Source organism: Primulina tabacum, chromosome 12, assembly GCF_025594145.1.
Source record: "Primulina tabacum isolate GXHZ01 chromosome 12, ASM2559414v2, whole genome shotgun sequence".
Lineage (NCBI taxonomy): Eukaryota > Viridiplantae > Streptophyta > Magnoliopsida > Lamiales > Gesneriaceae > Primulina > Primulina tabacum.
In genome coordinates, this window is record NC_134561.1 from 21,825,502 (window position 1) to 21,842,466 (window position 16,965).

A 16,965-nucleotide genomic window follows, 5' to 3' on the forward strand; every position below is an offset into this window, starting at 1 on the left:
GCCGGAGAGGTGTCTGGCGTGGCTACTCCAATGCTTAAGTCAGTGAATGATTCAACAGAGGACCAATGTAACCAAGTGATGGTTGTGATATTGGTGTTAATGAAAGGGTTTGAACAATAAATGAGAAATGAATGCTAGTGTATTCAAAATGCGAAAGAATTAAATGCAAAGAGAGAACCGGGTATTTATAGTAGGAGAAATGATGATGATCTCGTTCAGCGTGCTACCTACTAATTATAGTAGGGCGACTGATCATACTCTATGTTCTGACATGTCAAATCTCGCACTAATCACGTCCACCCTACCTGATTTTGTCAACAATTTAGATCGGTGTCAGAGATGGGATAACTGCCCATATCCTATTTTGTTAGTATACTCAAGTGCGGTGCTCATATCAAGGTAGCCCGAGTAAGAAGTTTCCGGGGATTTTCACGAGAGCCCGGGTATTCGATAGCCCGGGGGAGGTGTCTCAAGCGTTCATCTGCCCGGATTCTGATGAAACATTCCTGCAGATTTATCCCGATTTGGGCTATCCATTTAATACACTTGGTCGTCCATGACCCGGGCACCTATGGGGCATCATCAATTGTCTCAAGAATTCGCATAAGAGCCCGGGCACAATCCCTACCCTTTACCCAGGCACAATCCATGACCCGGGCTATCCTTGGGGCACCATCAATAAACCATCCAGGGACCGGCCAAAAAAGAAAAGATGTTACAATCTTCCTGTTGATACTCCCATAAGGATCCGGGTCATCATTAACCCGGTTTATTCATTGGATAGCCCGGATCAGAGCCAATGTGCCGAGTAATTTTCTCACTAGCCGGGCATTTCTCCTCTTCCCGGGTAGTCAATAGCCTGGGCCCTTGTCACAAGCACTCGGGTACATTACCACCCAGGCCACCTCGAGAATTGTTCAACACTCGAATGTGATTGATACAAGCTGTCTAATCTGTCAGAGCAACTTGGGCTTGGAGTATTCTAGAAGTCATCAGAAGCTATAGTATGGGCAGCCGACTTGACATACTTAGTAGGTGACACTGGAAACGAAGTACCTACCCCATTTTCTACTATAAATAGCAGGTATTAATGTCATTTACAGATTCTGAAATCCTTGAACTCTCAAGCACTCATATATATTCTCTCATATATTTTCTTGTGTTCATCTTCAACCTGCGGACTTAAGAATCGGAGTGGCTACGCCGGACACTCCTCCGGCGCCCATTCACGAGTTTCTTTTCTTGTTTGCAGGTGTTATCAAAGCCATTATCTTCCTCTCAAATTCCTAAACACTAAATTATTAATTTGATCCGGTGGAGCCCCTTATTCGACTTATCCATTTCATTGAGATCACATCATTGGCTCCGTCTGTGGGAATTTGAGACTAAGGCGCTGATATGGCTCCAACGAGAAGAACTAATCAAGATACTTCCCGGGTTCCTGGAGATGGTTCTGGTGCGCATACTTTGGGACAAGTTGGTGCTCTTCTCACAGGACCTAACCTTATCACTGTGCCCTCGGAAAATCTGGCTCGGATGATAGATGAGGCAGTGAAAAAAGCCATGGCCCAGAAAGATCCTTCGCATCATGTTACCATTCCAGGGAGAGAGCAAGAGCAGGAGCAGGATCAAGGAAGAAGGGAGGATGAGGAAATGAGAGAGGAGGACGGAGAATCTAGTGCTGGGTCAAAATCCCCAACTGTGGCGGAAGAGTTGAGAGTTAAGGCAGAAAATGAAGGTGTTGGAAGGGCAGTTGGAAAGCAGGGGTACTCCTCGGGCAATTGCTAAGGGATGCCCATTTGCTGAAGTCATTGCCCGGGAACCTCTTCTGAAACACCCCACTCCCATGACATTTAAATTAAGTAAATAACATACGTGGAAGCCTTTGATTTACAAAGCAAAAGAAACAAATACTATTTACATTAAAACCATTTCCAAGGTTAAGGTACATGATCATTCACAATGTATTATCCATAACATAACCAAAAGCCAACACAAACCTTTCCTTTCATTCATTTACTAAACTACATGACGTTTTTAAAACTTTACATATGTTCACTCCACCACAATTCAAAATGACAAAACCAAAAAGTCTTTCCCTTGGCATCTTATATGACCTCCCGCCTCGAACAATCCATTTCAGTCTTTCTTATCACCTGCATCACATGACATTAACTGGAATGAGAATAAAACTCAGTAAGTAATGCGCTGTACATAGCAATTACATATACATAGCTTTGGCTTAGAACATGGCTATGGAAATGGCGATAAAGAATGAATCATAAATTTCAAATCAATATAAAAGGTATCATATCATGAATTAAAGGAAGGAAATGACAGTCCTGTGACCTGTGGCAAGTATCTCTTTGATATAAATATCAAAACTGTGAGAGATACTTCATAATCATGTGATTGGCCAATGACATGCATTAATTACTATCATTCATTGGCTTTAATCACAGGAAATCTCATTGAGGTATTTTGACAAGCACTTCGTAGGAACAAGGAATTAATAGCTCCTTTGTCAATGAATTCAATGGTAATCTTTAAACAATAAATATATATATAACTATATAATTAACAATTATATGCCAATGGAAGGAGCTAATTGACAATAACATGGCTTGATAAATATATAAAACATGTGAGCACAAAGGAAAATCTTTCACTTACTACCAAACCAAATGAATGCTTAGATGTTCTTGAAGGAAATCCTAAAACAATAATCACAATCATAATCACAAATCGTCTCAAATAATCCAATGAATCATGAACCCAACTTAACCCTGAATACTCCAAACCCTTATAAACTCCAAGAATAGTAAGTTTTTACCTCGAAGCTTGAAGATTTAGGTAGGAGCAACAAAGAAGTATACTATAATCCTTAAATTTGGAGTGAAGAAATGGAGAGGAAATCTATGAGGAGAAAAGCTAGGAACGTTGCAAAGGAGAGGAAGAAATGAGAAAGGAAGAGAAGAGTCTAGAAACGTGATTATAAGCCTTCATTTCCCCCAAAAACATGTTTTCTATGCCATAGACACGGATCTCGTGCCCCCTTCCGTGTATAGTCCATGTACACACTGGAAATCACTCATTTTTCATGGTAAGACCCGGACCCCGTGTAGGGGTATGTGTAGGAGTCCGTGTACCCACTGCCAAGGGCCAAAACTACATTTTTTCTTCCGAATTAGCCAAAGTGGTAAACATGAAATTGTAGCCCTATGTCGTTTCTTGCATCTGCAATTGGCCTCATGTCATTTGAAGGTCTGAGTAAAAAGTTATGCTCATTCTCCCAACATGTGTCGGTGCAGGAACAACGAAACACACGATATACTTCGAGCCACTTTTGGCTCGTCTTCCCTAATGATTTGAACAAAACTCAAAACATGAAAGTTATAGCCTTATATCTTATCATTCTAATCAAAGTGTCCTCATATCAATTGGATCAATATACAAAAGATTATCTAAAAACCTCAACTACTGCCACATTTTTCATACCCTTTATGCACTTCCATTTCCTATTTGGCTCAAGATCAACTTTCTATTCTACCCATTTATTTCCATAATCATCACCAACTATGAACATAATACCAAAACAATAACCATTTCAATAAACATATCCATAACCAGTAACCATTCAACATAATCTCAACCAGTAAACATTATCATAACAATAATAAACCATAAGGACTAACATGATAAAAGGTTGGGCTATTACAATCTCCCCTCCTTATAAAAATTTCGTCCTCAAAATTTGCTTTCCTTTGAATAAATTGGGATAACAATGTTTCATTTCTTCTTCCGGTTCCCAAGTCGCCTCTTTAATTATATGATTCCGCCATAGAACTTTTACAATACCAATCTTTTTGTTTCTTAATACTTTTACCTTACGATCAAGTATTGGAACCGGTATTTCCTCATAGCTTAAGTTCGGTAAAAGGTCTAATGATTCATGTCGAAGAACATGAGATGGATTGGGAAGATATTTGCGTAGCATAGATACATGAAAGACATTGTGCATTCGATCCAAGTCCGGTGGCAAGGCAAGACGATAAGCTAATTTTGTCGAAAATTTTAAATGGCCCAATATATCGAGAACTTAATTTACCTTTCTTGCCAAAATGCATCACTCCCTTAAAAGGAGCTATTTTAATAAAAACATGATCGCCTACCTCGAATGTCAAAGGCCGTCGACGAACATCGGCATAACTCTTCTGTCTAGACTGAGCAGTCTTCATTCTTTCTTGTATCAATGCCACAACATCTGTTGTTTGTTGAACCAATTCTGGGCCCAACATCTTCCTTTCACCTAATTCTTCCCAATACAAAGGAGATCAGCACTTTCTTCCATATAAAGCCTTGTAAGGTGCCATGCTGATTGAAGACTGGTAGCTGTTATTATACGTGAATTCAACTAAAGGTAACTTAGAATCCAACTTCCTGGAAAATCAATTGTGCAAGCTCGTAACATATCTTCAAGAATTTGAATTACCCTTTCGGATTGCCCGTTGCTTTGAGGATGATATGCTGTGCTAAAGGCAAACTTGGTGCCTAAGGCTCTGTGCAAACTCTTCCAGAATTCAAAAGTAAACCTTGGGTCACGATCAGATGCAACTAACACGGCGATTCCATGAAGTCTAACAATATCAGCTACATAGACCTCAGCATACTGGTTCATTGTAAACGTTGTCTTGACCGGGAGAAAATGAGACGACTTGGTTAAAATGTCAAAAATCACCCATATGGAGTTGTAACCTTTTGGTGTTCTTGGAAGTCCAGTTACGAACTCCATGGTGATGTGTTCCCAATTCCAATGAGGTATTGGAAGAGATAACAAAGTCCCAGCAGGTCATTGATGCTCAATCTTAACACTCTGACTGGTTAGACATTCAGAAATAAATAACATGATATCTTTCTTCATACCTGGCCACCAATAAAGGCGTCGAAGATCTTGATACATTTTGGTACTGCCAGGATGAACTGAATATGGCGCTGTATGAGCTTCAACAAGAACATCCTTTCGAATATCATCACCCATAGGAACACATATCTTACCTCGAAAGGTCAACAACCCATAACTATTCAAATCGAACCTAAAAACTCCTGTCAAATCACTCTTATTCTTCAACTCTAATAACTGAATATCCAATTGTTGTTCCCTTAAAATTCGATCGATCAAAGTAGAGCGAAGAACTAATGCAGATAATTGACTTACTGTACATGGAGGGGTTTTTTTAAAAAATAATTTAATTTTTAAAATAATTTCAAAAATAATTTTTTTTAAAAAAAGGTATGCAAAAATAAGCATGGACGCTACTCACGTGGGTGCTCCACGTCCGCGCGACGGAATATTTAGCGACGGAATATATATCAAAATCGTCGCTAAAATTGAATCAGCGACGGTCAGCGACGGTTAATAAACCGTCGCTAAAATTGAATCAGCGACGGTTTCTAAATTGTCGCTCATTTTAGCGATGATTAAATGAGCTTTATTAACCGTCGCTATTCCAAAATTTTGGTATATTGATTAACGTCGTGCATTGCACGCTACGGATAATTGTATTAACGTCGTGCATTTCTTGTCTGTTTTTTTCTATGTTGAATAGTAGAGGTTTCTGAGAAAACCAGGTTGAATAGTAGAGGTTCCTGAAAAAAAAAATTTCGTGATGAATTTTTATCTGTTTTTTTCTATGTCTTTACTAAAACAAAAATGGTTTTTCCCAGCGCGCAAATTCATTTTCCACAGCGCACATTGCATGCTGCAAAGATGCAAGCCGTTGAAAGTTCAAGATTATCCGCGGCGTACATGTGCACGCTGTTAATACTTTTATCCGCGGCGTGCAATACAATTATCCGTAGCGTGCAATGTACGACGTTAATGAATATACCAAAATTTTGAAATAGAAAACCGTCGCTAAAATGAGCGCCGCTCATTAAACCGTCGCTGATTCCATTTGAGCGACGGTTAGTAAACCGTCGCTCATTGACGTGGCTCCACGTGAGCAGCGTCCGGGCTTCGTAAGCGCGGATTGGGGTATTTTTGCATACTTTTTTTTAAAAAATTATTTTTGAAATTAATTTTAAAAATTAAATTATTTTAAAAAAACCCGTACCTGGAGATACCAGAATTATTTCATTCCTTTTCAAATCAAGTAACAACGGTTTCTGAATCATGGAACCCAATAAATAACTGGATTTACGGCTTAGAGCATCCGCAACGACATTAGCTTTTCCAGGATGATAGCTAATGGTGCAATCATAGTCTTTTACTAGTTCCAACTACCTCCGTCGCATATTCAATTCTTTATGCGAAAATAAATAACTCAAACTATTATGATCTATAAAAATTTCACACTTCTCACTATATAAATAATGTCGCCAAATCTATAATGCGAATACTACAGACGCCAACTCTAAATCATGCGTGAGATAATTCTTCTCGTATTCTTTTAGCTGCCGAGAAGCATAAGCGATCACTTTCCCACGTTGCATCAACACAGCACCTAACCCCTGCTTTGAGGCATCTGTATACACAACAAAATCTTCAGTACCACAAGGAAGTACTAACACAGGGGCAGAAGTTAACTTATCTTTCAATGTTTGGAAGGCTTGTTGGCATTCTATGGTCCATTCAAATTTGATAGCCTTTCATGTCAAGCTTGTCAATGGCAATGCTATTTTCGAGAAATCCGCTATGAATCGTCTGTAATACCCTGCCAAACCAAGAAAACTCCGTACCTCTGAAACTGTCTTTGGAATGGACCATTGCTTAATAGCTTCAATCTTGGACGGATCGACTGCTATTCCTTCTTTTGACACAATATGGCCTAAAAACGCCACTTGCTCTAACCAGAACTCATATTTCTTTAATTTCGCATATAATTGCTTCTCCCTCAATGTCTGTAACACGATCCTCAAATGCTCCCTATCAAGTTCTCGTGTCTTCGAATATATCAAAATGTCGTCAATAAATACAATCACAAAAGCATCCAAATACGGCTTAAAGACATGATTCATCAAATCCATAAACACCGAAGGAGCATAAGTTAATTCAAACGACATCACCAAAAATTCATAATGGCCATACCTCGTTCTAATAGCAGTCTTTGGTATGTCCTTCGTTTTTACCTTCAATTGATGATATCCGGATCCAAGATCGATTTTTGAAAATACAGTGGCCCCATGCAATTGATCAAAAAGATCGCAGATTCGAGGTAAATGATATTTATTTTTAATAGTTACCTTGTTGAGTTCGCGATAATCAATGCATAACCTCAATGATCCATCTTTCTTTCTCACGAGCAAAACCGGAGCTCCCCATGGCGAGGAACTAGGACGGATAAAACCTTTATCTAATAACTCCTGCAATTGATTCTTCAATTCCTTCATCTCAGTTGGAGCCATTCTGTACGGAGCTTTAGAAATTGGGGCTGTACCTGGACTCAATTCAATAACAAATTCTACCTCTCGATCAGAAGGTAACCCAGGCACATCATCAGCAAATACGTCAGGATATTCCTGAACCACTTCAATATTCTGTAATTAGACATTACTGTCCCTATTCACATTCGATACTAAGGCCAGAAAACTAGTACATCTCTTATTCAACAATTTAATAACTTGCAAGCACGAAATAACGGGAGTACTAATCGATGAGCCTAAACCAACAATTTCATTGTTCTCATGGTCATCAATTAAAAACTTCACGGTCTTTCCTACACAATCAATTACTGCACGATAAGCAGATAACCAGTCTATACCCAATATAACATCAAAAGCAACCATCGGAATCACAATAAAATCAGCATACAACAATCTCGTACCCATCTGTACCGGACATGCCTTAAGGATATTTGTGGGACAAATCTCATCACCAGAGGGCAACATAATATTGAAAGGTAAATACATAACAGTAGGTTCGCGAGACAAAGAGTGCATAAATACATCAGACATAAAGGAATGAGTTGCACCAGTATCAATCAACGTAAGTGCTTCCTTGCCAAATATTAGAATATTACCTTATATGACTGAAGAATCAGGATTGGCACCCTCTTTTTTCATTGTGAAAATCCTGCCTTGAACCTTCCCTTTATCAGAGGAGAGAGGACACCTTTGTTCTGTATGTCCCATTTCCTTGCATCGATAACATCGGCCACTCCCAACTAAACACTCACCTTTGTGTGGCTTGCCACACTTAGGACATAACGGTCGCTCCATCTCTGAAGAAGGCGCAGAAGGTTTATTGCGTTGTTCCATCTTGCCTTTTCCTTTGTAACCACCTCGAGTACTAGCACTTGTCCCTTGCCCTCTAGCTTGAAAAGCTTGCCTTCTTAATTGCTGCTCCTTTTAAATTTCTTGTTCATCATGCTCGGAAAGTAAGGCTCTTTCAACGATGTCTGGATAAGTGATTGCTTTTTCCATGTGAACATCCCTTCTAATTTCCGGTTTCAACCCACGAAGGAAATGTTCTCCTTTGTTTTTATCATTTTCAGCAATAAACGGGATAAAAACACAGCCTTCTTCAAATTTCAAAGTATACTCTGCAACGGACATAACATCTTGCTTCAACTCAAGAAGTTCCTCAACTTTCTTAGCTTTAACTTCTTTTGAAAAGTACTTGGCATAAAATAACTCTTTCAACTCTTCCCATTTTAACTCACGAACATTGTCAATTACTTTGGTAGCTTCCCATCAGATGCGAGCAGCTTTCACTAGCATAAACACAGTACAGCTCACTCTATCCCGATCAGTGAACTTCAAATAGTCAACTATAGCCTCCAATGATTTAACCCATTCAAGAGCTACGAGTGGATCGGCACCACCGACAAATTCGGGAAGGTTCATTCGCCTGAATAATTCATAAGACTACCTTCGGTGCTTTACACTCTACTCTGTCCTGTTCCTTGACCATGACCCTGGGTTGAGGTATGCAGGCTCAACACTTGTTGAATTTGTTCACCATGAACTTTCGCTTGTTCTTGTATTAATTTACTGAATACATCTACAACGTTGGTAGTCCTATCAGTGGTAGGGGTCCTATCATCCCCTTTAGTAACCTTTCGTTTATGAGGCATTTCCAACACATAAGCTCACTTTAACATAGATAGAAAGAAAGAATACATCAATAACAATGGAATATGATCAACTCTCAATGTTAAAATCAATAGATGCAGGATCGAAAACATACCGGATTGTCCTAGGTAGAAGAAGTCATATATGGTCCAAAGAACGTTTGCTCTGATACCAATAGAAACACCCCACTCCCATGACATTTAAACTAAGTAAATAACATACGCGTAAGCCTTTCATTGACAAAGGAAAAGAAACATATACTATTTACATCAAAACCATTTCCAAGGTTAAGTTACATGATCATTCACAATGTATTATCCATAACATAACCAAAAGCCAACACAAACCTTTCCTTCATTCATTTACTAAATTACATGACATTTTTAAAACTTTACATATGTTCACTCTACCACAATTCAAAATGACAAAACCAAAAAGTCTTTCCCTTGTCATCTTATATGACTTCTCCCGCCTCGAACAATCCATTAAAGTCCTTCTTATCACCTGCATCACATGACATTAACTGGAATGAGAATAAAACTCAGTAAGTAAGAAGTTGTACATAGCAATTACATATACATATCTTTGGCTTAGAACATGGCTATGGCAATGGCGATAAAGAATGAATCATAAATCTCAAATCAATGTAAAGGGTATCATATCATGAATTAAAGGAAGGAAATGACAGTCCTATAACCTGTGAACTGTGACATGTGGCGAGTATCTCTTTGATATAAATATCAAAACTGTGAGAGATACTTCATAATCATGTGATTGGCCAATGACATGCATGAATTACTATCATTCCTTGGCTTTAATCATAGGAAATCTCATTGAGGCATTTTGACAAGCACTTGGTAGGAACAAGGACTTAATAGCTCCTTTGTCAATGAATTCAATGGTAATCTTTAAACAATGAATATATATAACAATATAAATATCAATTATATGCCAATGGAAGGAGCTAATTGACAATAACATGGCTTTATACATGTATAAAACATGTGAGCACAAAGGAAAATCTTTCACTTACTGCCAAACCAAATGAATGCTTAGATGTTCTTGAAAGAAATCCTACAACAATAATCACAATCATAATCATAAATCGTCTCCAATAATCCAATGAATCATGAACCCAACTTAACCCTCAATACTCCAAACCCTTATAAACTCCAAGAATAGTAAGTTTTTACCTCGAAGCTTGAATATTTAGGTAGGACCAACTAAAAGTATACTATAATCCTTAAATTTGAAGTGAAGAAATGGAGAGGAAATCTATGAGAAGAAAAGCTAGGAACGTTGCAAGGGAGAGGAAGAAATGAGAAATGAAGAGAAGAGTCTAGAAATGTGATTATAAGCCTTCATTTCCCCAAAAACGTGTTTTCTATGCCATAGACATGGACCCCGTACCCCCTTCTGTGTATAGGTCCGTGTACACACTGGAAATCACTCATTTTTCATGGCAAGACCCAGACCCCGTGTAGGGGTCCGTGGAGAGGTCCGTGGACCCACTGCCAAGGGACAAAACTGCATTTTTTCTACCGAATTAGCCAAAGTGGTAAACATGAAAATTGTAGCCCTATGTCTTTTCTTGCATCTCCAATTAGCCTCATGTCATTTAAAGGTCTGAGTAAAAAGTTATGATCATTCTCCCAACATGTGTCAGTGCAGGAACAACGAAACACACGACACACTTTGGGCCACTTTTGGCTCGTCTTCCTTAATGATTTGAACAAAACTCAAAATATGAAAGTTATAGCCTTATATCTTATCTTTCTAATGGAAGTGACCTCAAATCAATTGGATCAACATACAAAACAGTATACTAAAAACCACAACTACTGCCACATTTTTCATATCGTTTATGCACTTCCATTTCTTATTTGGCTCAAGATCAACTTTCTATTCTTCGCATTCATTTCCATAATCATCACCAACTATGAACATAATACCAAAACCATAGTCATTCCAATAAACATATCCATAACCAGTAACCATTCAACATAATCTCAACCAGTAAAGCATAAAACATGATCATAACAATAATAAACCATAAGGATTAACACGATAAAAGGTTGGGCTATTACATCTTCCCGGGAACTTCAAGTCTTCCAAAGTAAAAGATTACGATGGCAATGCGGACCCCGAGGAGCACTTGTCCAGGTTTGAAAATATGGCCATTTTACACTGTTACATTGATCGAATCAAATGTAAGGTGTTCCTCACCACTTTGGTGGACTCAGCTCAGAGGTGGTTTGAGGGGTTGGCCCCTCAAAGAATTAACTCATTCAAGGACTTCTAGAAGGTGTTTTCACACCATTTCAGCAGCAACAAGAAGAACAAAAAGACTGCTTTTAGTCTCTTTGAAGTCAAACAGAGCCCGGAGGAGAGCTTGAAGGATTATATAAGGAGATTTAACATAGAGGCTCTGGATGTTCCCACATGTGCCACCGAAACGAATACTACTGCATTCACCCAGGGTTTGAGGGAGGGTGAATTTTTCAGGTTGTTGACCAAGAAGGTGCCCGGAGATTTTGAGGACTTATTGTCCCGGGCAGAAAAGTATATCAACATGGAGGAAGCCCAGAAGCAGAAAAGAGAAGCGGGAAGGAAGAAGAGGGGGACCGGGTGGTAAAACCCGAGGATAAGGGGCTGAGGAGGGGTAATTCGGAGCATTTTTCTCATCATGTGCCTTTAAAGATTACCTGGGACAGGGAGGTTCAGGAGTGAAGCCGGGATTTGGCCCCGGATCACCAGGTAGCTCGGCCTGAGAGGAATGGATTCTGCACCCTTCATCGGGTGTGTTGTCATAACACCGAGGACTGCAAGACCCTAAAAAGAAATTATGTCCCACCATCCAATCAGGGACATAACCAAGCCAACAAGAAGCCGAGATTGCCTCTTTGGACATCTCGGCAGCCAGAATCCAGCTCTAGGAGAGGAGATTCGAGAAGTAATCCGAGGGGTGATCCGGGTAGAAGAAGATAGCAAGAGCCCGAGAGGAATAAGACTTCACCCCCCGCCATGGGGCTGATGAAGATGATATCATGAGGCTCCACAAATGGAGATTCGAATCAGGATAGGAAGTCAAGGAGTTGGTGAGACTGCATGGAAGTAGAGGAGATGAGGAGGAGTGAGGCGGTAATCAATTCTGGCCCGGAGGATTTGAAGGGAGTAAATTTGCCCCATAATGATGCCCTTGTTATCCAAGCTCGGGTGGCCAATTGTGATATTCTGAGAGTCTTTGTGGACTCAGGCAGTTCTCTGAATGTTATTTTTAAGGATGCCTTTATGCAGATGGATTTGCAAGGATTTCAGCTGGAAACCGTGGAGATTGCACTCTTTGGCTTTGCTGGCCATGTGTTTATCCGGAAGGGGAGATTGTCTTGCCATTGACTTTGGCCTCCCAGGATCTTAAAAAGACAGTAATGACCTCTTTCACTGTGGTGGACTCCCCATCACCATATAACATCATTCTGGGAAGGCTGGTGATGAATGAGCTGAAGGCCGTGGCATCCTCCTACCACCAAAAGATCAATTTTCCTGTGGGAGCCCGGGCGGATGAAGTCCGGGGAGATCAGCCTTCTTCTCAGAAATGTTATGTGGAAGCAGTCCGGGCTAATCAAAGTAAAACCAGGAGGGAGGGAAAGAAAGCAAGAGTTGATGAAGAAGGAGGGAGAGTAGTGGAGAAGGGTGAAGTACATTTTGTGGCTGAGGAAGAACAGGAGGTTGTAGAATTCGGACCAGGCCAGCAAATCCGTGTGGCTCGGGACCTCAGTTCATCCACCCGGGTTAGTTTGATTAATTGTATAAAAACTAATATTCATGCTTTTGCCTGGTCCTAGCAGGAATTGATAGGGATCTAACCCCTGATATCCAAACATCATTTAAACATTTTCCCAGGATCTCACCCGATGAAGCAGAAGAAAAGGCACTTTGGTTCGGAGAAGGACAAAGTTATTGATGTACAGGTGAGAAAGTTATTGCAAGCCAGCCACATTCGGGAAATCCAGTTTCCTACATGGCTCCCAAATGTGGTGTTGGTGCCTAAGTCCACCGGGATGTAAGGCCCCAGATTCGACGACTGTCCTCACTGTATCAAGACGAGTCTTTCCAGCGTGCTTATGTCCTCACTCACACGCACCCTGGGAAACTTCCCAGGAGGTCACCCATCCCAAAATTGCCCCAAGTCAAGCACGCTTAACTTTGAAGTTCTTATGTGATGAGCTACCGAAAAGAAGATGCACCTTCGTGATATGAGTAGTACAAATCAAATCTTTTTAAGCCCTTTTCAACTGTACAGTCCATTACATTGAACAGTCTCGGAATCCCTCTCATTCCCGTGTGGGTTCGGTTCATTCATGTTCCCTTCACCTAGAAGCCTGCCAGGAGCCGCTCATTGTCCGTGCAACTGATGGCACCGGCGATCACCCCCCGCCCTCTTCGGCCCCGGGCCTCACATGCCCACCAGCTTCCGCTTGGTTCGTCCCCGAACCACACCGTACTAAGAGAGAACCTGGCTCTGATACCAACTGCGAAGGCCCTCGAACTACTTGCTTGAAAATTTGCGGAAAATTAAAAATTTTCTTTTTAAAAGAACTTAAATGGCCTCATTCATAAAATCACTGGTGAATCAAGTTCAATGTTTCAAAATATTGCAGCGGAAGAAACAGAAGAAAATCAAAGTTTTGCCAACAACAACGATTTAAAAATATCCAACAACTGATAAAAATTGTTTGCGAAGAAAATAACAACTGCTGCTCTGAGGTCCTCGGGTGCCACTACTGCCGACCCAAGCTGGCTCACTGGTCCCCGCCCTCGGCCCTGGCCTCATCAGTACCTACAACAATCAAGTCTAGTGAGCCTAAAGACTCAGCATGCATAAATCGCAGGTAACGAGTAAAAATCTGAATTTAAAATATGCATGTGATAAAATATCGTGTCCTGAGGCATACTGAAAATAATCTGTACTGAGCAATTATAATACGTGCATAGCTGAACTGGAAATCACTGTAAAAATATTTGCTCCTTGGAGCCTGTACTGAAATAACTGATAAAATTTTCTGTTGAGATTATGTTTTACGCCTGTGGCCACTGCACTAAGCTGAACTGATCGGTAACTGGCTACCGGGGAGGCTGAAACTGATCTGAGCTGGCCGGTCACTGGCGACCGGGTGGTACCATACTGAACTGATCGGTCACTGGCGACCGTATAAAATAACACTCCCACATAGTGAATGAACCACAAGCCATATCGCATAAATCTCAAAAATAATCATTTTCTGTTTAATGCACGTAAAATAATTAACTGGCGTAATGAAAATGTCCCGTAATTTTACCAACTGGATTGGATTGGATCGTTCCCAGGCTCGCTGCAACCTAACTGTGCCATGAAAAATATGCAATAGCTTAAACATGACCAACTATGCAATTTACGTTCAAAAGATGCGACTATGACGCCTAATGACTTCGCATTTAATCATGACTTCGAGCCAACCTGAACCGACACTGAACTGACGTATAGTCATGATTAAAATACGCTGAAAAATCATAAAATAATGCTCCTAAAATGATAGGGTCGAAATCTAGGTGAAATGGAGGCCAAAACACGAAACGCTCTTTCGAGAGTCAATTTGGCACATTGCACCGTAAATTCTCGTACGACCTCAAAAATGATCCAAATGACGAACGGTCAAAAACATGACTTTCCCAACTCAATGAGGCACTGTCCAGTCCAAGGCCATGGGCTAAAAGCCAACCAAGAACTCAAACGACGCTTCTGAACAGCAGCATACTTGCTGTCAAAAATACAGCAGCTGCGCACTTGTTTTTCCTTGTGTCGTTTTCGAGGCTACCGGCCATTGGGGCATGAACCACCGACCAGAGACTCTTACCAACATCCCAAGGAATGATTTGAACCATGGCTAAGGGCCCTAGGCCAGCCACAATCCGCATCACACCAAATCTTAACCGAAGGGTCCAACCGAGAGCAACGTGCATGCGTGTGTAGTGTTTATGCTATGATCGATGTCTTGCGTCGTTCCAGTGGCCATTTGATTGACCATGGCACGATCTAGACATCTAGGAGCATGATATGAACCGTGGCTAAGGGCCATAGGCCAACCAAGATCCACACCAAGCCACAAAAGAAACGAACCATATGCTGAAAAATGGAAGGGCCGAATGGGGAAAGGGGCTGTTCTTGTTGATTATTTAAAAACCGGTGAGCCATGGACCAAGCCACCAAAAGGGCAACTTAGTCACGTCTTAGACATGCTAGGGAAGTGATCCAACCATGGCTAAAGGCCCTTGGGGCAGCCAAGATCAGATCCACAACCCTTGACACAAAACTGAAATTTCGAATCACATTTCTGCACTTATGGGGAACTTGCTGTCATTCTGAATTTCCAGCAAGCATGGGGCTGGTTTGAATGGACCAACATGGTCCTAATGCATCCTACTACATGTATACAAGCCGCCTTGGGAGCCTGGAGTCGATCCAATACCTGAAACCATCAAAACTCAGAAAAACGTGAAGCTTGCCAATAAATTCGAAAATTCTGCATGTGAGGTTTCAAAATGTTTTGACATGGATCTCGATTTTTACTTGAATAAACATGATCATGTACTGAAAAATAAATGATAATATGACTTGATTGAGGTTTGAAAGAAATCTAGACATGCCTGGTTTCGTTTTGAAAGAAAACGAACGAAACAACGACGACGCGGCACGGAGGAGGTGGAGCGCTTCTCTTGCTCTTTCTAGTTCTCGATTTTTTTCTTGCCTTCCCTCTAGCTAAGACTCACGATTTTTACACTGAAAATGGATCTGAATGGTGAGGTATTTCGGTGGAGAGGGAGAGGGATTGAGTGGTTATGAAGGTGAGGAGAAGGGTGCACAAAAATAGGATCATATCAAGACCAAGTCCACTCCCCTTTTGAATTTGAATTTTGAATTGATATCAAATGAGTTGGTGGATGCTTCTAGGAGGTGGTGGCCGAAATTTTGCTTATTTTCTAGTCTAGGATATGTCCATTAATTAATTAAATTGTGCTCCCAAAAATCCTAGAATTATCCTACAACTTACATGCAAAGAAATGGTCAAAAGGTTGATGAGTTGGCAATTAAATTGTCTAGCAACTATGGGGGCCGAAAATTGCAATAAAATGAAGGGGAAATATTGTTATCTAGTCAACTAATAATCCTTGAAAGCCTTACTAATCCTTTAATTAATTTAGTGAGCTAACCCATTAATTTAATAACTTAAATGAGTTCATTTCTTAATCACCTCAAATAATTAAATTAAAATCCTCAACTAACTTAAATAATTCCTTAAACTTCTTTTTAACTTAAATGAACTTACTTGCTAGCTAAATTAACTTCTGGAAATATTTCTCAAATCTTAAATTCTATCTCAAAACTCCAACTCCAGTCCGGCCTCACTGAAATAACTGAAATGCTAAAAATCAAACTGCTGAACTGAAATAATAAATAATTAACTTCAAACAAATGCATTTAAAATAATCATGCAATGAAGTCAATTAAATTTAAAAAATCTAGAATTATGCATGGCTTATACGTCTACTGATTTACGGGTTCTACAATCCTTCCCCCCTTAAATAAATTTCGTCCTCGAAATTAGAACTCACCGAATAACTCAGGGTATCGACTTCTCATCTCCGGCTCAGACTCCCACGTAGCTTCCTCCTCTGAATGGTTGAGCCATTTGACTTTGACTCGCTTAACCAACTTGTTCCGAAGTTTCTTCTCCTGTCTGTCTAGGATCTGCACGGGTCTCTCCTCATAAGATAAGTTCGGAGTAAGCTGCAACGGCTCGAAATTCAGCACATGCGAAGGATTTGCCATATACTTCCTCAGCATGGAGACGTGAA

At 40.4% G+C, this 16,965-nt stretch overlaps 1 protein-coding gene across 1 annotated transcript; it reads right to left on the reverse strand.

Moving 5' to 3' along the window:
• Positions 1-8,346: 8,346 nt before the first annotated feature.
• On the reverse strand, positions 8,347-8,844 carry LOC142520260 (uncharacterized). Its single transcript, XM_075623264.1, has 2 exons — positions 8,730-8,844; positions 8,347-8,684 (listed from the first exon to the last, which is right to left on the reverse strand). The coding sequence occupies exons 1-2, from the start codon at positions 8,842-8,844 to the stop codon at positions 8,347-8,349; spliced, it is 453 nt and encodes a 150-aa protein (XP_075479379.1).
• Positions 8,845-16,965: the final 8,121 nt, after the last annotated feature.